Source organism: Nuphar pumila, chromosome 17, assembly GCF_984573655.1.
Source record: "Nuphar pumila chromosome 17, dmNupPumi1.hap1.1, whole genome shotgun sequence".
Taxonomy (NCBI): Eukaryota; Viridiplantae; Streptophyta; class Magnoliopsida; order Nymphaeales; family Nymphaeaceae; genus Nuphar; species Nuphar pumila.
The window spans coordinates 4600445-4623993 of NC_143265.1; the positions used below are offsets into that span (position 1 = coordinate 4600445).

The window sequence follows — 23549 nt, forward strand, 5'->3', positions numbered from 1 at the left end:
CCGATTAATATATGGAGCTGAGTATCGGATAATTCAAATGAGTATGATCCTAAGATTTCATACCAAACTCTAGCCCTATCCAAGTTGATTACGATCCTAAGTTTTCAATGTAAAAAAAAAGTATTTTTTAATGAGTATGATCAATGTCTGGTTATGGGGCCGGATGCCAGCACCTTCAATCATATCTGAGTTTGGTCCTACTTGCGCCTGCACTAGATCCAACCCTTTGACACCCCTATTCAATGCATGCAAACCCATACACTCTCTCTTAAAGGAAGAGGTCCATTGGAAGCAGGAAGGGTTAGCATGCACATATGAGTAGGGATGGCAGTGGATCGGGGGACATCAGGGCTCCGCCCCGCCTTGCCCCGTTTGGACCGGGGATGAAGAGCATGAAACGGGGATGGAGGTTAAAATCTATCCACGTACGGGGATGGACTTAAGCTTTTCCCTGCCCTGCTCCATCCCCGTCCCAATCCTTTAAGGGATGACTATAGACTAAGGGGAAACGGGGCCCCATCCTGCCTCGCCCCCGTTTGGACTGGGGATGGAGGAAATGAAACATGGATGGAGGCGGGGGTGGAGGTTGAAATCCATCCCCGTGCAGGAATGGAGGCGGGGATGAAGGTTCTGATTTTGAAATGGGGCAGGGGTGGAGACCTTGTCCCCCGCCCCTGCCCCGGTCCACTTGCCATCCCTACATATGAGGCACAAGAGTGGCCATTGGGTGAGAGGGCACAATTTCATACCCTTCATCTCCGGTCCAAACGGGGCGAGGCGGGGCGGGGCAGGGCCCGCTTGCACCCGGTCCACTGCCATCCCTATTCAGAATCATAACTAGTTTACTATACTCGCCCGAATGCATACACACCATATTAGTATCGATTTAATAATGTTTTATGATTATTTTAGTTTAGATTATAACACCCATTTAGCCCTCTCTATAGAGAGAGTCACTAGAATATGAGAACTGATGTGTGAACCTCAATTTTTATGGATTTTATGTTCTTTCCTCTTGAATCTAACGGTACAGAAGTGATCTACATATTTGGTTTTGTAAGAACTTGCTCTTGAATAATCTAATTTTGCTTAATAAGTGAGATTTTTTTAAGGCTTTAAAATCAACGGCTCATAATCTTCATAAATATTTAAGCATTCAAAAATCATATTTTTCATTGAAAAGATATGATCCAATGGTTGCTTCCTAGCAAATTCACCATGCCAAGCACATCCACATGATTGGATTTGAAAAAAATGTATTGAAAATGCCCATATTTTTAGTTCTCATATTATAGTTATGAAAATTGAAAATACAATTTTTCATGGCTTTTTTTGTTGTTTTCTCTTAATCCAACTGTACGTATGTGATCTACACGCTCGGTTTTATAGAGACCAGCTGTTGAATCATCAGATTATGATAGATAAGCAATAATTTTAAAGGCTTTAAAATCTAACATTTCAAAATCTTCATAAATATTCAATCATAAAAAAATCGTGTTTTTTCATCGAAAATATACGATCCAACAGTGGATTCTTAACAAATTCACCGTGCCCAACATACCGAATTTTGCAAAAAAAGTTGTTCGAAATGCCCAGTTCACCATATTTCTAGCAGCCCCTACTATTGATTTGTTTGATTGAAATTATAGTAAAAACCAATCATTTTATTGCAAAAAGACTTGAATGAACCTTTCACCAAGAAAGCAACAAAAAAATCAATAGTAGGACGTTTTGTCTTTGCTCAACAACCCGACCTGATCTGACCGACTCCTGCCCCTAATCTAGCCCATTATAAAAATATTTATCCTCTTAATCAGATCTATTCAACAGTTAATCACAATCTTAATAGGAACCCCGCCATGACTCTCTTTCTCAGAAGGACAGGGGTCAGAAGCCACCAGTGGTTGCCTATTACGACTCGGATAGTAGTGAGAGAGAAAGAAACGTCTTACTATATTCCTGACGTATAAAGAGGGGAGCCATCTTTTGCGTTTTCTTTTAAGCCCCACCAATTTGCTGGAATTCCATCGATGGTGCTCGATGTTTCCGATGCTCTCACCCATATAGTTTCTCTCCCCCATTTTTCTTCGCTCCCCTCTTCTGGTTTATCGCTAAATTAAGCGGAAAATGGCGTCCCTTGCCTCAGATTGCTCGACTCTGTGCGGTATTCCTTCGTCTTCTTCGACACCATCTTCGCGGAAGCAATGGAGGAAGATTACTGGGATTTCTTATCTTCGGAGCGCGTTTTTCACGAAGAAGAACGGTGTTAGATCTGGAATTCGTCCTTGTATTGATGCTCTGTTCATGCAAGAAGGTGGGTGTCTTTAGTTTGTTGTTTTTTTTCTTATTTTCTTGGTTTTTTTTTTTTTTAGGTTTTTCATAATTAGGATGATTGGTTTTGAGTTTTTAGTTTGTGGAGACTTTGGATTTTGATGGAATTTTGGTTGGTTTAATCTGATTTTTTTATTCCTTTTGTTCTTTTAGATTTTTTTTTTTGATTTAGGCATATTTTCACAGAGATTTGTAGGGAATTGTTCTTTTGAGATTGTGCCATGGTTCCTCTTCTGGCTTTTGTTTCGTGTTTTATCCATTTTGCTTATCCCTTTCATGTTTTACATTTATTGGTCTTTCTTTGCGGCTGGTAAGATTGAAAAATAGGTTGGGTGTTTGGTTATAGGAGTGGCCGCGACTGCACCAGGAAAAGCAAACCGTTTGAATAAATTGAATGATGGTAATGGTGCATTTCCTCTCAAACCTTTGGAGCGCAGCCGAGACGCGGTGGCCACCTCGGGTAAGAAGGAGAACGAGCCCACCGTTAGCATCACCGTAGTTGGAGCATCCGGAGACCTTGCAAAGAAGAAAATCTACCCCGCACTCTTCGCGCTTTTCTATGAGGGATGCCTTCCTGAGGTTTCATTTCGTTTCCTTTTGCCTTCATTCGATTTCATTTCGTTTCCTTTTGCCTTCATTCGATTTCATTTCTTTTGGTTTCCTTTCGAGAAAATCTGCTGTTCGGTTCACGTCTGTTGGGTTGGAAGAGAGAACATGTGCTATTTATGCTTTCATGCTGAATCCTGAGTCTAAAAATGGTATTAATGTTTTGAATTTGTGTGCTCGCAGCATTTTACGATCTTCGGTTATGCTCGTAGTAAGATGACGGATGAAGAACTTAGATCAATGGTTACCAAGACACTTACTTGCAGAATCGATAAGAGGTGCTTATTTGTTCTAACTTTGACTTTATTCATGGTGTGGTGTTTCAAAATTTTGATATTGTAGAGTACTGGTATTGCATTAGTTATGATTTCTTTCTCAAGCGTTTGATTTTTTGGCACATTTCATGGGATTAATTGTTGGTTGATGTGTGGTTTGAAATTGTGTTCACCAATAGTGACATTTTTGGTTTTGGCTGTTTTACCAGGGAGAACTGCAATGACAAGATGAATCAGTTCTTGAAAAGATGCTTCTACCACTCGGGTCAGTATGATTCAGTGGATAATTTTGCAGAGCTGGACAAGAAGCTGAAAGAGCATGAGGTAAGCTTTGAGAATTCATTGTGAAAAATTCTCTGCTTGACCAAAGTCCTTTAGCTTGACTTTTAAGTCTGAGGCAATGAAATTATTGGATTCAGTTTGACATTAAAATGTTTCGTTATGAAATTTGTATAGTGTTATGCTGTAGCATGGTTTGTGCAGCAACTAGCCTTAGGAGCAGTTATTATTAGAAAGTTTCTTATGATACATGTGCAATTAGTTTTATCAATCACAATGATTTGGGTTAATAGAGAAACTCTTAAAATCTCCTGTTGATGAAAATTCCTATGTTTTCCTTTATCGCCTTTACCTCCAAGAAAACAAGATTTACTTTTCATGTGAAAGCTATTATTGTGTTAGTCACTGAAAGAATAGGACAGTTGTTGCTGTTGTCACACACACACACACACACACACACACACACACACATATATATATATATATATATATATATATATATATATATATATATATATATATATATATATAGAGAGAGAGAGAGAGAGAGAGAGAGAGAGAGAGAGAGTGGTAGCTGCTAATCATTTTTCTAGCTAACCGGGCTTTCAAAGGGTTTTTCCATGTTTTCCTCAAATCTGACCATACAGATGTGTTCTACATGCTTGATTTTATAGGAATAGATTCTTGGATCATCCGATTCCAATACGCTGGTAGATTTTTATAAGTTTAAAAAAATTAATGGTCTAATATTTTCATAAATATTCAAGGCTTAAAAAATCATGTTTTTTATCCAAAAAACATGATCCAAGTGTCGTTTCCTAGTAAATCGTCCATGCCGAGCACATCTGTACGGTCAGATTTAGGGAAAACATGGGAAAAACCCTTCAAAAGCTCAGTTAGCTGGGCGGTTAGCATGTCTCTCTCTCTCTCTATATATATAATCTGAATTTATGGGGCCAATCTGGATTGTGCACAATTTGGGCCAGTTAGGTTAGTGGCGTGTCCTGTTTGAGATCATGATTATATCATGATAATCATCATTTCCATGCAGATGAACTGATTCAGCCCATAACAAATTGATTTTCACATCAATCTGAATGTCAAAGAAACCATTCCGAACATCAGGAAATTCATGCCCACGGATCACGAATTCAGATTCTTGTATTGAAGGAACTAATTTTCAGACTAGGGATTCCTTTTCTTAATAATAAAATATGCAATGTAACTTCGACCTTGTCATTTTCTATTTCTCTGTTTTCTTGGAGTTCCTTCCGAAACTTGGAATTTACTAGATAATGTTGTAGATAGTGTGTTCTTGATGGAGTTAGAGCAGACACGGAGTGCTTCTGCATGTGATCAATTTTTGGAGAAAGTGGAATTCTGTGCTAGGATGAGAAGAAAGGAGAGTTAGCAAATTAAATTGCTTGATAATCATGGTAGTATTTTTTTTCTAGGATGTGCATAAAGTTAATTTAAAGTTACTATGTGATATATTGGTTTTTCTTTGTTGATGATGCTAGAAGCACAAGAGGGATGATCGACTAATATGAATAAGTTATAAATGAGTTTGCAGTCTTCAAAGTTTTTGGCTTTTAAAAAAGTTGGTGGTTGTGAGAGATATTTTATAGTACTTTTTTGAGATTTGTTTTTCCCTTTTTTCTTTCTACTTTTGGTTCGGTTGGTCAGGTTCTTGGATGCACCAGTCAAAGATTCTAAGCAATTACTGCAATGAAATGTTTCTAACTGTCTTGATGGCTATGTTACAAGGGTGATTCACATAGTGTTGATGTTTTGTCAACATGACATGACACCAACATGGATATTGTAAATGCAATGGTATTTCATGGGCACAATCAAACATATATGGACTCATCAAGACAGCCCCCAAATTTCTCTATGTTTTTTTTATGATTTTGATCTTTTATTTTGTATACTTGTTTTTTTCTGTTCGAATGGTGTTGCTTATATATATATGTTGATTTTCTGCTTAGATTGTTTAATGCTTCACACACAAAAAACTCTATTCTCATAGCCTGAGAAACATGGCCCTCTCATATCCTAATTCCCTCTTTCTCTTACGAAGCATATCTATGGTGTATCCCTTTCCTGTGTTTCCATGTATGCGACAGAGGCTGAAGGCAGGTTGCCGTTCTTAAATTTTTCCCCTATCAAAGTTGTAGAAAGAATAGTTACATTCTTGCTATTGTCATTAGTGTTAGGAGTTTGGTGGTGGCACTATTACTATTGTTGTCACTACCAATGTTGTCAATATCTTATGATAAGGTACGATACATATCGTTACTATGGGAAACAACGATACGATACACCCCTATATATCGTACGATATAGGGTGTATCATACGACACACCTTCAGCGCACTTCAAAAAGGGCTGAAACTGTTTTTTTTTTTTTGGGGGGGGGGGTGGGTGGGTGGGTTAAAGCAGAGTTACCAGTCGAGGAAGCGGGAGAGGGAAGCGATACGGGAAGCGGGAGCGGGAAGCGAGGCACTTTAAAAAATTTAGAAAGCGGGGAAGCGTGGGACTACTTAGAAGAAAATTTTGAACAGTCTCAGAAGCGACCTAGGAAGCGAACCGGAAGCGAGGGGGAAGCGAAAAAATGGGAAAAATGGGGAAAGCGTGGGGGAAGCGCGCTTCCCATAAATGGGAAGTGTGTTTCCCATAAAAGGGAAGCGCGCTTCCCAAAAAAAGGGGACGCTTCCCCTCACACTTCGGAAGCGTGACGTTTCGCGCTTCCGAAGCGCGCTTCGGGGAAGCGTGCTTCCCTTTTTACCTAGGCGCTTTCGGTAACTCTGGTTTAAAGACCTCTTGAGGACCAACTTCCTCATTTGTGTAGAGGTCATTAGAGGGGTATCCATGCACCCTAGTGTTGGAGAATGACTCAACACACTATCAATAGATCGAAGAAACAAAAACGGGAAGAAGAGAAAGAAATCAACCACACAAAGAACAAGGATTTTATGTGGTTCGGCAAGAATTCCCTACGTCTACGGCTGCACTGAAATCCACTATTAAGATTGAGATACACACACCTTACAAAAGATGAATTGTCATCTTTAAATACGAGGAGTCTAGGGCAGGGTTACCGGAAGCGCCTAGCTAAAAGGGGAAGCGCGCTTCCCCGAAGCGTGAGGGGAAGCGTCCCCCTTTTTTGGGCAGCGCGCTTCCCTTTAATGGGGGACGCGTTTCCCTTTAATGGGGGACGTGCTTCCCTTTAATGGGAAGGGCACTTCCCATCACGCTTCCCCTATTTTTTTCATTTTTTTTGTATTTTTTATTTTTTATTTTTATTTTTTTCGCTTCCCCCTCGCTTCCGAGACGCTTCCTAGGTCGCTTCCGAGACGCTTCCTAGGTCGCTTCCGAGACACTTCCCGAATCGTTCCTAAGTGGTCCCACGCTTCCCCGCTTCATAAAATTTTGAAAGTGCCTCGCTTCCCGCTCCCGCTTCTCGTATCGCTTCCCGCTCCCGCTTCCTCAACTGACAACCATGGTCTAGGGCAACCTATTTTGGGTAAAATTATAAAACTACCTTGCAAAAATTTTTGCCTCGAGGCTCACGCCTTTGAACCCACACCTTATGGGCAGGGGGCAGCTGCCCCCCTGCAAACTCCCACTAACTTATCACGAAGTTGGATCCCTAGAAATTAGGGATTTATATAAAGGTAGAAATCAGGTTTCACACTCCTCCAACACCTAAGAGTCATGAAAGCGATTTGGGGATCGATCTGTGCGTAAGAGAGAGGGATTTTGCAGTTTGCTCAAGTAAGCGTGCATTTCTACCATTTTTTTGTTGAATTATATGTAATCAATCTCATGTAACCCAATATATATTTTATATATATAAACTAATACATATACATATATTATATATATAAAATATATATTTTTCTATTGTTAGCCCTAGGGGTAGTTTAGTCTTTTTACACATATTCATTTTTCGAATATGTTTGTAATTACTTTTCTTTTATTTCTTTTCTTTTTCTTTTATTTTTCTCTTCTTTCTTTTTTGTAAAAGGTGGTGTACACCTTGGAGGGGCCCACCATCTAGTCGTTGGGCCCCTTCCAACGGTCACATTTGTGACCGTTGGAGGGGCTCCAACGACTAAAAGTGGAGCCGCTCCAAGGCATCCACTCCTCTATAAAAAGGGGTATTCCCCTCCTTGTTATCTTATGGCTTTCGGTCAAAGCCCAAGTTCCTAATAAAGTTTGATTATTTATTTTTATGCTTTTGTCAGAGTTTGTGGATTTGTGCTTTTATGCACAAGTGTTCTTATTATGCATGTGTGCCATTCTTTATCAAGAATATTGAAGTCTTGATCATAGTATCTTGTTGAAGATACTTTCACATTTTTCACTCAAGGAAGTGGGTTAAGGTAACCAATCTTTATTTTTTGCTTCTTATTGAGTTTTTTTAGAGGAAAATGGCATTTGATGATCCAGCATGGCAATGAGACACTCTAAGTAATAAGTGAAAACCGATTGAAAATCGAGTGTAACTATTGCCATAATTTTTTCGGGTGGTATCTCTTAGTTGAAACATCATTTATCCTAAACACATCTCAATGTTGTGGCTTGCATGTCAAAGAATTTGCCGAATATCGTGAAATGAAAATGTCAGCAATTACTCATTGGTCTGAGAGTAAAAAGACAAGAAAATGAGATGAGTGAGGCAAAAATGGGGTATGCACAACCCTGAGAGGATGTGTATGATGAATATGTGCAACCCTGCGAGAATGTGTATGACGAAGATGAGACATAAATATTTCATATGTGATTTTATGGTTGTATTTTGTTTAATGTGGTATGATTTTTTTAGATTTTTTGTTATTTTTTTCTGATTTTTTTTTAAATTTTTGATAAAAAATATGATTTTTTATGATACGATACTTATCTTATTTTGGGCCTGATCTACATGGGTAAGGATATGATACTTACAACCTTGGTCACTACTACTGCTACCACAACCCTACTGTATACAAGGTCTAGACTTGGCCTGAGTTGTAATGTGTGCCAAGCTGGAGCCGGTTCCTGCTTGAATACAACAACAACAACAACTACGCCTTCATCCCAAAACAATTGGGGTCGGCGATATGAACCAACAAAGAAAATCATTCTGGGTCTTCCACATGAATCCTTCTCCTCCAATCATTTTTATCCAATGCCATGTCCTCGGTGAGGTTCAAAGCATTCATATCCTTCCTTATCATCTACATCCAAGACTTCCTAGGCCTACCCCGACCTCTTTTAACTAATATATTTTCCCATTTCTCTATCCTTCTAACTGGAGCATCATTATGCCTTCGCCGAATATGTCCAAACCACTGTAAACGATTCTCTCTCATCTTATTTTCAATGGGTGCAACACCTACCTTCTTACGTATCTCCTCGTTTCGAATCTTATCTTTTATTGTATTTCCACACATCCATCTAAGCATACGCATCTCAGCTACACTCATTTTTTGAATATGATGTCTCTTGGCAGCCCAACATTCTGTACCATATAGTAAAGCGGGCCTAATAGTCGTCCTATAAAACTTTCCCTTCAACCGCAATGGAATTCTACGATCGCACAACACTCCAGTTGTACTTTTCCATTTCATCCACCCAACCTTTATCCTATAATTTACATCTCCATCAATTTCTCCATACTTTTGAATGATAGATCCCAAATATTTGAAACAATCATCCACCGGTATTTCTCGTTCACCAAGCTTCACTACACTCCCATCACTACTTCGTTGCTTACTAAACCGACATTCCATATATTTTGTCTTACTCTTACTCAACTTAAAACCTCTTGCTTCCAATGTCTGTCTCCATAATTCTAACTTAGCATTAACCCCAGCTCTAGACTCATCAATCAAAACAATATCATCAGCAAACAACATACACCACGGCACATTTTCTTGAATTGATCTCGTAAGCTCATCCATCACTATAGTGAATAGGAAAGGGCTTAAAGCAGATCCTTGATGTAACCCAACCGTTATAGGAAAATTGGTTGTCACCCCTCCACAAGTGCGGACATTGGTTACTACTCCTTCATACATATCCTTAATTATACTAATGTATTTGAGAGAAACACCTTTCTTCATCATTGTCCATCAGAGAACGTCCCTAGGTACTCTATCGTATGCCTTCTCCAAATCCATAAAAACCATATGCAAATCTTTATTCCTCTCTCTATTTTTCTCAATAAGTTGTCTAAGAAGATGTATAGCTTCCATAGTTTATCTTTCAGGCATAAAACCAAATTGATTCTCCGATATCATGACAACCTTCCTCAACCTAGACTCAATCACCCTCTCCTAAAGTTTCATAGTATGACTCATGAGTTTTATATCACGATAGTTTGTGCAATCTTGTATATCACCCTTATTCTTATATAGAGGCACCAAAGTACTCTTCCTCCACTCATTAGGCATCTTATTTGTCAACCAAATCTTGTTAAAAAGATTTGTCAACTATTCTAAACCTTTCTCTCCCAAGCATTTCCAAGTCTCAATAGGTATACCATCTGGGCCAACTGCCCTTCTTGATTTCATTTTCTTCAAAGCCTCTACAATTTCTTTCTTTTGAATCTTGCGCATGAATTCACAATTCATCTCATGAAAAGGAATGAACAAGTCTCCAAGATCTTGAGCATGACTTCCATTAAATAGCTTATCAAAATAATCTTTCCATATCTCCTTAATCTCCTCATCTTTGACTAAAACCCTTTGTGTTTCATCTTTGATACATCTAACCATACCCAAATCCCTCGATTTCCTATCTCTCATCTTTGCAAGCCTATAAATATCCTTCTCGCCCTCTTTGGTATCCAACTTGTCATAAACCTCTTTATATACCTTATCCCTCGCGTTTCGAACTACTTTTTTAGCTTCCTTCTTTGCTGTCATATACTTCTCCAAATTCTCATTATCACAACTCTTACTTAGATTTCTATAACACTCTCTTTCTAAAATTTAGCTTGGCTATGCTTGTTAACAAATTCTTAGCTACTATGTTTTTGTTTTGAATGATCATAATGCAAACTTGGATACAAATTCTTAGTTACTATACTCACAGATATCAATGACATTTTCAAAATATTGGGATATTATCGTTGTAAATTTAGAAAACGATAATATATGTAAAATATCGTGATATTTTGAAAATATTGCCAATTTGATAATATCACGATATTATCATGAGAATATCGTGATATTATTGTAATATTATCAATTAGTTTTACTGCTTTTATTTATTTTTTACATTTTAAATATGTTTTTCTTCTTTTTTTTACGTTTTTACTTATTTCTTTTATTATTTATGTATTTTTTGTCTAAACATGGTATTTTCTTACTTATTTTTATTATTTTTGATATTTTTAAGCCCCGAGATTTGTCACCAAACTTAATATCGCGAGAAACATCCTCGTCGAGATATAGCTGATACCGATATTTGTGACTATGATAAAAAGCAAATAACTCTACCATTATGGTAGAGTGCTCATTTTATGACAAAAAAAGACTATGTGTGTGTGTGTGTGGCTCATTTAATAAATAAATAACTATGAGAAAACTTGAGTACTTTGGGAACTACACTCTTTGTTTCCATCTTTACGGCTACAGTAAAATCATTTGTGAAAGAGGCCATTTTTTATGCAGCGACGCTGCAGGCTGCCTGCAGCATCACTGCTCTCCACCACCCATCATATTGTACCTCAAGATGGGTGGTGTCAACCGGTTTCTGCTGCTGATAAATACTCTCTCTCTCTCTCTCTCTCTTTGTTTTTCTAGGCAACTCATTGAAACCAAAATCCGAAGGCAAAGAGGGACGAAATGGGGGTTTTTGTTGGTTGTCTTTGCACCACCTTCACTCTCATCGTCTGCTCCTACCTTGTCTTGTCACTCACAGCAGACAGCATCTTCTTCTTGAACCTCATTAAAGAGGGACGAAATGGGGGAAGGCACATTTAGACAAAACTGTGTGCTTCTCTTCATTGCACAAAATCAGTCTGATTTAGCATGCATTAAAGTTGTTCTGGATGGAAGCTAGGGACGCAACTTATTATCAGATTCATATGTTAATCAACAACTTGAAGAATTGATGACAGGATGGAGATAGTTGATTTGCAGATAGGGTCAAAATATGGAAGTATTAGTGACCCTATTTATCTCTGCTTTATTAATTGTTGTGGACGTCTCTGGTATGGAGGTTAACCATGTGACATTCTCAAAATTTTGGGTTGATCACATTAACAGTTGAGTAAGGAAACAAGGAACCTACAGGAGATTGACTTTGTGCAGCTACAATGTTTTCGGAAATTGCAAAAATAAAAAAGAACTCTGGATTTTCGCCAAGGCTGTGATTTGGATGGGAGAAGGAAGTCTGGAAGATTGATTTTGTATAGAGCTTTCACAGCCTTGTTGGATTGGCAGGCTCAAAAGGTACAGATAAATTCAGTCAATGGAATGTCTTCGACAGGGCTTTGGTGTTTTGTAATAGTTCGAGGGTGTTTATGGTTACAAGTTGTGTCCTGCTGGTTCTACTGTTGCTGTTTCTATTCTATTTTTTATTTGCAGGGTAATCTCATCACCCTATTTTATGCTCTGTTTTGCACTCTGTTAGAAACTTAGTTGTATCTTGATTACCTAATAATATTGATTTATTTCTTTCAAAAAACAAAATAAAAGTTGTTTCATGCCCACTGCAAACGACTGATTCTCAACTCCTTGTCTCAATTGCATTGGAAGTTTCTTCTCTGTTTTATGCCCAACAACAGATGTTTCGTGATCTTTCACCAACATCTTGAGCAAAATTTCTGTTGCCTGGTCGGTTATATGCAACCACAAGGTGTATCAGCATTGTGTTGCATCAGAGCATCTTGCTTTGGTTATGGCAGAATTTTGGTGATATTTCTGTGCTCTTAAAGCATTAAGAAATAAACCCCTCTTATCGATGCGATGATGCATGGTGGGGTCGGTGCCGGTGGTGGTGTTGGTGGCAGGAGGGAAGAAGAACATGGTGGACATAACCCTCTTAGCTGTATGCTCTGGTTGTGTTGATACCTCGCATCTCCAAGCCACAACCTCCTTCAACTCGTCCTCTCCCCACTTCATTTTTTCGGGTGCATTCATGGTGGGTCTCACCCTCAGAGAGAGAAGGTCGCCTTTTACTGGCAGCAAACATGTTTCAACAGGTTGGTGCTGCCCATCTCGAGAAACAATGAGAGCGGTTAGGATCAGCAGCGCTGCAGGCTCATCCTGCAGTCGCTCCATAAAAAGTGCCATCTTTGTGAAAAGCTGTCTATTATTTATAATTCCGATGATGTTTATGGTTGTTTAATCTAGAATGCAGTTTGTGGATGTTCAAAACATATTTCCAATATTTTCCTCAGTACTTTATTTTCATGATATACCTCTGATAATAGTTTGCTAATGTATACTTACAGGGAGGCAGGGTTTCAAACCGTTTATTTTACTTATCAATTCCACCAAATGTATTCATAGATGCAGTAAAGTGTGCCAGTCTGTCAGCTTCTTCATCTAATGGGTGGACAAGAGTGATTGTTGAGAAACCTTTTGGACGTGACTCTGAATCATCTGCAGCACTTACAAGAGGCCTGAAGAAGTATCTAAAAGAAGACCAAATTTTCAGGTACAGTTGACATTAGGTGTTCACTTCAGTAACATTACTTGTCATCTGATTATAGGTAATTGAAATTTGCAGAATTGACCACTATTTGGGAAAGGAATTGGTTGAGAATTTATCAGTGCTTCGCTTCTCAAACCTTATTTTTGAACCGCTATGGTCCAGGCAGTATATTCGGAATGTGCAGTTAATATTTTCTGAAGATTTTGGAACAGAAGGAAGAGGCGGGTAAGCTTGGTTGCTTGTTGAATATGCCTCCATAAGACCGTTATCACTTTGAGGTTAATTCAGTAAGCTTAAAATTGTTCTATGTCACAGGTACTTTGACAGCTATGGGATCATCAGAGACATAATGCAAAATCATTTGCTCCAAATATTAGCATTGTTTGCTATGGAAACTCCTGTCAGCTTGGATGCAGAAGATATCAGGAATGAAAAGGTGCCAAATGAGGAAGCTTATGAACAGCTTATGCAAAAGTACTTTGAACAGCCGAAGATTAGTGTTGCTGAATTATTTCTTTTAATGATTCAGGTAAAAGTTCTACGCTCAATGAAGCCTCTGCAACTGGGCAATGTAGTGATTGGTCAGTATAAGAGCCATACAAAGGGTGGCATTACATATCCAGGATACCTTGATGATAAGACCGTGCCCAAGGGCAGTTTGACGCCAACATTTGCTGCAGCTGCTCTATTTATAGACAATGCTAGATGGGATGGAGTACCATTTCTGATGAAAGCTGGCAAAGCCTTGCACACCAAGGGGTATGCGATTCTATTCCAACTGTTCCTAGTTCACAGAAGACTTCTACTCATGATTTGTGGGTTGTGTTGTAAACTGATGATTCTTGTTTTGAAACTGATCACATTTTATTTCCAGGGCTGAAATCAGAGTACAGTTCAGACATGTTCCAGGTAATCTGTATAGGAGAAGCTTTGGTAGGGACCTTGACAGAGCAACAAATGAGCTTGTGATACGAGTTCAGCCCGATGAAGCTATCTATTTGAAGATCAACAACAAGATCCCTGGACTTGGGATGCGGTTGGATCGAAGTAATCTGAATCTTCATTATGCAGATAGGTATATGGTGGTGTCAATTGACTATGCTGTGTTTGAAGACGAATGCTTGAATCTCAAGCCCTTTTTCAAATATTCAATTATTTACAGTTTATGTAAGGTACAATATGGTATAATACATAATTGAGTGCAAGACTCCAAGTTCCTGAAGAGAAAATATAACCTGTCAATTTAACCACAAAATCATAAATAAAACAATAACAATAATAATAATAATTTTAAAGGGCACATTGATTGTGTCCAAGATATGTTTCATTATGTCCATGAAGTTCTATTCCAATTTCATTGTTTCAATGTTGGATTTTCTCAAGGCTGGTGCATAGGTAGAGTTTTCCATGTCACACACATCCTGCTAATTTGAGTCCAACTGTAATTCATTTCTTCAAGCTATTTGTCTCATGTTTTTCCAAACTACTTTCTTCATTGTAGGCTTGTAGCCATTTCTGTTGAAATTTTGTCAAATTAATGCTTTATTGCTGTGAGTTTACTCGTTTGCTATTGATTTATTGAGAAAACAGAACCATTTTGCTGATATTTTTCTGTAGCTTTATCATGTTTGTTTGAAATGTCTTAGGCAATTAACTCAATAATCATCTGAATTTTTTCTTTATTTGACAAGGTACTCGAAGGAAATACCAGATGCTTATGAGCGGCTGCTGCTTGATGCCATTGAGGGAGAGCGGAGACTTTTCATCCGCAGTGATGAACTTGATGCTGCATGGGGACTCTTCACTCCACTGCTGAAAGAAATAGAAGAGAAAAAGATTGTGCCTGAGCTTTATCCATATGGTAGCCGAGGACCTGTTGGTGCTCATTACCTTGCAGCAAAGTACAAAGTCCGGTGGGGTGATCTCAGTACAGAGCACCAACCAGAGTGATGCGACTATGCATGCTTTTGCCAAGGAAAGTTCTGATCATATGCTGCATATACTACTACTACAATATTCTTCATGGAAGTGGTTGCAGATATCAGGAATAAAAGGATGAATTCTTTAATGGGTTAAAAATAACATGAACACATTCACTAATGAGCTGTGATTCATGAAAGTCTTGAGGCATTTTTTGTGATGTTTAGGTTAGTGTTATTATGTAATTTCCCATAACATGTAGGTTCGACTGGAAATTCTGAATGCTAGATGAATAATGCTGATGAACGCAGTTGTTTGTATTTCCTTGTGTTTTTGTTTGTGTAGAGGCTTGTCTATGGCATCCGTTGCACAGGGTAATGTGAATATTCTACCATGTTCCATCAACACGATCGTTTGGATTATGGATATAAATGGTTTGGATTCAGGTCTGGTGTGGCCAATACCAGATTCGACCATTGGGATGTTAAATAGATCCAGATTCATATTCGAATTCAGATGGTTAAGAGCTCATACCGTATCACATTTTCTACGTGGAATCGGATTCGGATATCAGGATGGATATTCATCAGATTTAATGGCAAAAAAATGAAAATACATAAAATTGAAACACATCTGCATCCCATTATAATCATATATGGTTTCGGCTTACCAAATCTGACTAAACGGGGTTGGTTTCTATCCAATATTGGATAAAATTACATCCATACATATTATTGTGTTAAAAAGAGGGCGAGGGAAGTGTATATTTGAAGTGTATGTATTTCAAGTATAAATGTGAATGTAAAAAAAAAAATTTAAAACTAATTTCCAGTTTTTAAATTTACAGGTTTATACCCTATAAGCGAGATCCCTGTCTCGCCATTATAGGTGAGATTCCTGTCTCACCGTTATAGGATGGCTATAACGGTGAGTTAATTCTCCCAATTGTAGCCTATAATGGCAAGTTGATGCTCGTTGTTATAGGATATAACGTCGATACAGGAATGTTATAACCTATAGGTAGCCTATAACGGTGAGCCAAATTTTTTACTATTATAAGGTATCTCACTGCCGCTATTAGTGTTTTCAGTGCCAGTGAGTAATCTCAATGGTGTTGGGTCACCTTTAACGATGATTTATAAATGTCACCGTTATTGGTCAACAAAGGTCATTTCTTTATGGCAACTTATCGATGAGAATTCTCGTTGTTGCCAATAGCAGCTTTGATTTTTTGCTAAACAAACATGGTCAATTTGCAAGTGCACTTTGTTTACCTTTGCTTACATAAATGGGAAAAATGGTGGCTCGAAAACTTGACTTGGAGGATGGTGGGGAGGAAGACACAGCTATATCCATCTACCATAGCATCTGATCCATGAACCTTAATCTGGAAAAGAAGAATGATAGTTGAATTAAAATGTGAATCTGACAGATATGCAACTATTTTGTTTGGCATGCTATTACTATATTATGGTATGCAACCAGGGTTGGTAAAGAAGCTGAATGAACCAAACAGAGGGTGTTCATGCTAGGCTTGTTCTTTTGTCATGAGTTAAGCAAAGCTCAAGCTCATGGCGAGCCTGAGTTAAGCGAGCTGAGTTCAAGCCATAAATTACATTTTTTAAAAATAAAAAATAATAGAATTTGCACTCAAAACCTATTGATTGAAGCTCAAACTAAATCATTTACAAAAATAACTACATTATTTCAAAATCATTACAGGATTTGAACTCTAAGCTTATTGCTTGCAAGCCAAATACTTCGACCATCTACGTTCTATGGCATAAGTTTTATATATATATATATATATAATATTTGTTACTAGTTAATGAGCTGAATACCCGTTATTTGTGCTCAGCTTGCTGGACCTATTTTCATGGGTTTGAACAAGCTCTTTACAAGCCAAACACAAGCCGCAGCATGTCCCATTTCCCAGCCCTATATGCAACCCAACCAAATCGTTCAGAGTAGGTCATAAGTCGAGCTTCATGGTCCAGTAAGCAAATGACTTGGGTCAAACAGCCTTGGATGAGTCCACTGCTGTTTTGCCAGCCAGGAGAGTAAACTGAACCCAGAATTCTCACCTTAGGCCACAGGCTGAGTCCAGAGTCCAGAGTCAGATTGCCAACTCTTCAAAGTACAGGAACATACATGCAATAACTTTTGACAGATAAACCTGTTTCATATGGATATACATGAATTGACCTGTAAACAGTAAAAAGGATTACAAAGAAAAAGCCTCCATGTCTTCTGCATTAGTTTTTTGAGGGAGAGGTCATAATGTCTTCTACATCAGTTAACTTCACATAAATCAAAGTCAGAGTAAGGTAGACCAATTATTCATCAACATATAAGATGCAATAAGGCAACCATGATACTAAAATTACAGACTTCAAGATGCCATAATGGCAGGCATTTTATAATGCACATTTATACCAAGGCACAACTTGGTTCCTTGATCTCACTTTTTTTTTTTTTTATGGAAGACAAGGAACCCCCGAAGCGAGGAAAAACTCGGATGGGTACCATGACAACCCTGCCTTACGTGGCCCACCTCCCAAAGCTACGGACTCCCATGCGCCAGTGGGGTTTGATTCGTGCCTTCATCTCAGAACCCTCACAACCACCCCGCTGGCCACGCGGGCGAGTGATCTCACTTATTGATTACAGTGGTGGAGTAGGTGGGGCCTTACGTTGTACAAGCATTTAAATAAACTGAAGGAAGATATAAGCATATCAAGTGGACGTGCCGGAGTGGTTATCGGGCATGACTAGAAATCATGTGGGCTCTGCCCGCGCAGGTTCGAATCCTGCCGTCCACGCTTTTTATTTCTTTTTTCGCTTTTGTTTCTTGGAAAGGGAAAGGAAATTTTCTTTTTTTCAATTTTCTGCAGACAACCTATCTTTTCACAGAAAGTCTTTCGATGGCAATTAAATTCTTGTGAGGAATTAAATTTTTCCTTTTTCTTGCATTTTTTGTCCCAAAATATTGAAAAAATAAATTAATAAAAAATTAGGAAAAAAATATGTAAAAAAGAACAAAAAATTTATAGAAAAAAATACAGTAAGTTGTTTTCCCCCGAGACATGGCCAATTTAAGCACAAATAATATTGAAAAATAAATTAATAAAAAATTAGGAAGAAACTATGTAAAAAAGAACAAAAAATTACAGAAAAAATACAGTAACCTGTTTTTCCCCGAGGCATGGCCAATTTAAGCACAAATATCTTGACAAAATCGTGATATTTTCATTAAAATGATAATACTGTAATATTCTGACTGTCTAAAAGGACGACTGAAATATTGTATTTTTTCAAGATATTTAAAAAAGGCAAGTATTTGTTATGAGAATATTTTTTTTTTTAAGGCAAGCTGAGGTTAGGCAGACCCCTACCAGTTGTACAACTATACCATTGGGATTTGAACTTGCAACGTCCCAATACAAGGTGACCTGCACTAACTGCTCCTACCTGACAAGCGGAGCCCCTTTGGTAGTTATGAGAATATACATGTTATGTGCAACCTAGTTGAGATCTCATGATGGAAGCCGTTTTGACTCGATCTGCACCATAACTGCATGGTTGATTTGTCTGTAATTGACCTTTGCACCATGTTTTTTCGATAAAAAAACATTTTTATGAGTCAAGAAATTTTGATGTGTTTATAGCTAGCGATGTTTAGACTGCAAGAAAAACCGACTCGAATGTCAAGGAATCATTTTTCTTTTTCTTTTTCTTTTTTTGAAAGGCAAGCTGGGGTTAGACAGACCCGTACCAGTTATACAATGGTACCATTGGGAGTCGAACTTGCAACGTCCCAACACAAGGTGATGTGCACTAGCGGAGCCCCCCTTGGTATATACGGAGTCAGATTTACCAAAAAGAAAACCAAGAAATTAAAAAAGAAAAAATCGTTAACCCCTTTGTGCATAACAATAACAAAATGGTTGTAGCACATATTTTTTCCATTTGTTACCATTGGTAGGACCACAGGCGTGGCTACCAAACCAAGCTCCAAGATAACATCCTAGGGATGAGCTTGGTTTGTTAATGAAAACGTTCATGAAATTGAAAAACGTAAAGCATGAAGAAAATGATATTTAATGTGGTTCAGTGAATACACCTATATTTCACTTTATTTATAGCAGGGTTTACATGGTTTTCTTGAGATTTTGAGTGAGATTCTAATGATCTCATACTACAACTAATTAAGAAAGTTTCCTTGTTTTGTCTAACTCCTTCCTTAGTGTGTTTATCTTATTCATCCTCAAGCTCACTGTTCATGCATAATTTCTGCATCTTATTCAAATATTTTTATGCATGATTCGTGAAAATTTTGCATTAAAAACTCATTATTGTCAATATTTGCGAAAAACTACTTTGAAAATAAAAACATAGAAAAATCGCACATTTCAAGCTTTTCCCTGTATTTTTTTTTGTGTTTTGCTTAGTTTAGAATTTTTTAATTTGTAGTTTGCTTAGTTTAGGAGTTTTAATAATTATTTCATTTGGTTTAAAAGTGTCCGCTTTCCAAAACACGTTTTTTAGAAGTGCTCTTTTGAAATTTTTGAAAATTAATTAGAGTTTTCTGAAGAAAAAAAATGTGTAAACTAAATTTTGTAATATAAAAACTCATATTCCAGCCATAGAAGGGTGTTTTTCTCTTGGATCTCATGCAGCTCTATCTCCCTCTCTCTCTCTCTTCTCTTCTTCCCCGGTTTCACTCTTGGCTGGTTCCTCCATCGGTTCTTCTTTCCCTCCTTGTTTCATCTTGCTTCTAATCCTTGTTTTCGCCGGCATCTTCTTGTCCCCATCATCGGAGCTATGTGCAGCCCGGAGGAAGACCACATTCTTCTTCTCAATCCCTCCATCAGAGGTAAATAGTAAGGTTTGTCTCTTCTCCCTCTTCTCTTTATGTTAGGTGCATAGATTAGATCTTTTTGTTTTATTCATTGATTGCATACACTCATATTTATTTTCTTTCGTTGCATACATCACATTGTTTATTTTTAACATATAGAATAGATTGCTTGTGATTTACATTTCTGCATTTAGGTCATATATATTCTTGAGCCATTGCATCCCTATAATCATGTGTTAGATTCACATGTAGCGTAAAAGTAGTGAATAATTCTTTTTATTGTGTAAGGTTGATCGCTTTATTATTTTTTTTTTAGAATACACGATGTTGCAGTATCATCTGCGTGAAACTGGCAATCAGCTCAGTCATTGTGACAGAACCGATCCAGCGGTTCCTTGAGTGCAGATCATGGTTTTACCTGTCCTATTGATTTGTATAATCAATAACTTCAGATCAACGTTGGAGGCTCGGGTGTACAGAAGTCAGCACAGTTGGTGCAAAAAAAATTTATGCTGAATATATTTCCTCCAGCCGATTGTTAATTGCTCACGCAGATTGCGTGTTTTCAAGCAATTCATGCACTACCGTGTGTGAACAATTCAAGTTATTTAAAATTATAAGATTGTAACAATACCAATAACTAGTTAATTCCTTTTAGAATTTAAATTGTTAGTGCAGCCCCCTTAGATCAGCCGTAATTAATTGTCTTACATTATAGGTTAGTTGTTTTGTTTTAACGATTTGCATAGTTAGCAATTAAGTTCATAGTTATAATCAGTTAGTATAATCAGATTTTTTTTACGTTTGTTTTAAATAGTTAGTTCATACATTAGTTAGGATTGAATTAATTATTAAACTACTCATAACTTGAGTAAGTGTCGTTTTTGCATTAGCCATAGGTTAGTTTTCTTTATCAGCAAGGTTATTCAATATTTCATCCTTACAGTAGCTAGAATAGTTAAATTTATTTTAGTTTTGTTAGTAGTTTAGTAGTTAATGGCTCTTGTTATCTAGATTCAGTTATATTGACTTTATTTATTTTGAAAGTAGTTAGACTCAGTGGTTAGTTTTTTTTCTTTCTAAGTCACACTTTGTTTTAAGTAAAATTATTAATTTGTGTTAATTTAGTTTATGCTTAGTTAACTTAATGTTATTCACGTTTTCTTTATAATTAGTTTGTTTGATAATTGTTTAGTTTGTTTTCAATCTAGTTAAATTGATTCATGGTTGTTATTGAGTTAGTTTGTTAATTAGTTCCATAATTTGTTATTAGTTTGTTACATTAGTTAGTTTCTTTATTGTTATTTAGTTAATGAGTTTGTTATTTTATCATTTAGTGACTTAGTTTGTTACATGATAGTTATTTGTTACAAGTTTACTAGTTAGTTTGTTAGATTAGTTCTTGATTTTTTCTGTTTGAAACATTAGATTTTGGTATTGTTTCTTTGCATTGTTCTGCTCATTTTGTGTTTTTGTTTTGCAAGTGGTTGGACGTGCGATAGGCCCTCAAAATACCCTCGAAGAGCCCTCTGAGGTCCCCAAAAGGTTCCCTCAAAAGACCGAACCCCTCAAAGAGGCCCTTTGAATAAAATATTAGTAGCTCTTATAAGCCTGCTAGTATAAAGGAAAGCAGTGAAGATCAAAGGGATTAAAGCTCAACCAACTGAAGACCCCTTTCTCTTTTCTTTTAGATTAGGTTTATTTAATTCATTAATTTGAGTTTGTAAAAAGGTCATTTATTATTCTTTTTGAGCCCTCTGCAAGAGAATAACACATTGTAATAGTTAGTTTTTTTTTTAAAGGCAATAAAGCTTGTTATTGTGTGTAATACAAAGTTTTCTCTTGTTCCCTGAGTTCGACCCAGATCTCACCATAGTGTAAGCCAGTTTTTAGTATTTGGTGTCTGGCTTTCAAAAAACTGTTTTTATCAAAAATATCTTTTTAAAATATCATTTCATCAAACTTACAACAAATTTTTGGCGTTGTTACCAGAGAATGGTGATTGAAACGAGTATTCACTTTATTGCCTCTTGTGTGTTCTCATTTTATTTAGGATTGTTAGTTTCATTTATTTTATTTATTTAGGATTGCTAGTTTATTTTTTTGTTCATTAATTAGGATTGTTAGTTTATTTTTGTAATTAGAATTTGTAGAACCATGTTGCTTGTGAACCCTAGAGACCAACTTACTTTTCCTACACAACCCACCTAGTAGGTTACCCCCTTAGTAGATGACTGTGCACGATTGGTACCGTGCACATAGTTTGCTTTCTGCAAAATATTTGTTTGGGTGCAAGTGAGTGGTGCATGTTTTCTGCTTTATTTAATTCTTTTATTTTGTCTGCTTCGTGGTTTGTATGGTTGATCACCTGTGCACGCTAGGTTTAAATAGGACACCTTTCTTTAGGACGGTTGCTATACCGGTCTACCCTCAGGTGTATGCAAGGGTAACACTCGTTTGACCTTGAGCTTGCTGACCTAATAGAGGACCCCGAGTCTATCATTAGAAGAGCACCTATTAATTAGGATTGTTAGTTTATTTTTGTAATTAGAATTTGTAGAACCATGTTGCTTGTGAACCCTAGAGACCAGCTTACTTTTCCTACACGACCCACCTAGTAGGTTACCCCCTTAGTAGGTGATTGTGCACGATTGGTACCGTGCACATAGTTTGCTTTCTGCAAAAATATTTGTTTGGGTGCAAGTGAGTGGTGCATGTTTCCTGCTTTATTTAATTCTTTTGTTTTGCCTGCTTCGTGGTTTGTATGATTGATCACCTGTGCATGCTAGGTTTAAATAGGACACATTTCTTTAGGACGGTTGCTATACCGGTCTACCCTCAGGTGTATGCAAGGGTGACACTCGTTTGACCTTGAGCTTGCTGACCTAATAGAGGACCTCGAGTCTATCATTAGAAGAACACGTCGATCTGGCCCCATGGCTGAGGATCAGCAGTTGACCCGTCTCCTCCGAGAGTATTTCATTCTCATTAAAAACACTCCTATCTCCTGTATTGCTAGACCCGTTGTAGGAGAAAATAAGTTTGAGATCAAGGTCAGTATTATCTAGATGTTACATTCTTTTTATAGCCTTAGTAACGAGGACCCTTACCATCATCTCGACGAGTTTCTCAAAATCTGCTCTACGGTGCAGATCAATAATTTTGGTGATGGCACGTTAAGGTTTACCTTGTTTTCTTTCTCCCTCAAGAATAAAGCCAAGCTTTGGCTAAAGGCTTTAGATACGGTCCATATTACTACTTGGGAACGAATGCAGAGAGAGTTTCTCAAGAAATACTTTCTGACTGCTAAGACGAACCAATTTCAAAAAGTCATCATCAGTTTTTCTCAGATTGAGGGAGAACTGCTTTATGAGACTTGGGAGATGATGAAATATCTTCTCCAAAAGTATCCCCACCACCAGGTGCCCCATTGGTAACTGGTGCGGTACTTTTACGATGAGCTGATCGAGAAAAGTTGTTAAATGATTAATGCAGCCTATAGGGGCACTTTTATGTTGAAGAGTGATGACGAAGCATGGGTTCTGTTTGAGACCCTTAACGAGAATTTGATGCACCATGCTTCGGCCTCACGTTACGAGAGGGTTGCATCTGCTCATGATG

At 37.6% G+C, this 23549-nt stretch overlaps 1 protein-coding gene and 1 non-coding gene across 2 annotated transcripts; both read left to right on the forward strand.

The window, feature by feature from the left end:
• The first annotated feature begins 1899 nt into the window (after positions 1-1899).
• Positions 1900-15387, forward strand: LOC149811414 (glucose-6-phosphate 1-dehydrogenase, chloroplastic-like). Its single transcript, XM_089993521.1, has 10 exons — positions 1900-2314; positions 2678-2910; positions 3121-3215; positions 3422-3536; positions 12945-13150; positions 13223-13372; positions 13463-13583; positions 13677-13906; positions 14022-14222; positions 14839-15387. Exons 1-10 carry the CDS (start codon positions 2128-2130, stop codon positions 15095-15097), a joined length of 1797 nt encoding a protein of 598 aa, XP_089849647.1. The 5' UTR covers positions 1900-2127; the 3' UTR covers positions 15098-15387.
• A 2420-nt stretch (positions 15388-17807) lies between these two features.
• TRNAS-AGA (transfer RNA serine (anticodon AGA)) lies at positions 17808-17889 on the forward strand. Its single transcript has one exon. It is a non-coding gene; the product is annotated as a tRNA-Ser (tRNA).
• Positions 17890-23549: the final 5660 nt, after the last annotated feature.

Excerpts from the sequence above, each read along its gene's own strand:
- LOC149811414 (XM_089993521.1), top strand. The coding sequence starts at position 2,128 with ATGGCGTCCCTTGCCTCAGATTGCTCGACTCTGTGCGGTATTCCTTCG. Across the intron at positions 13,151-13,222 it reads AAAGAAGACCAAATTTTCAG|AATTGACCACTATTTGGGAA; the intron begins GTACAGTTGACA and ends TGAAATTTGCAG. Across the intron at positions 13,373-13,462 it reads GGAACAGAAGGAAGAGGCGG|GTACTTTGACAGCTATGGGA; the intron begins GTAAGCTTGGTT and ends TCTATGTCACAG.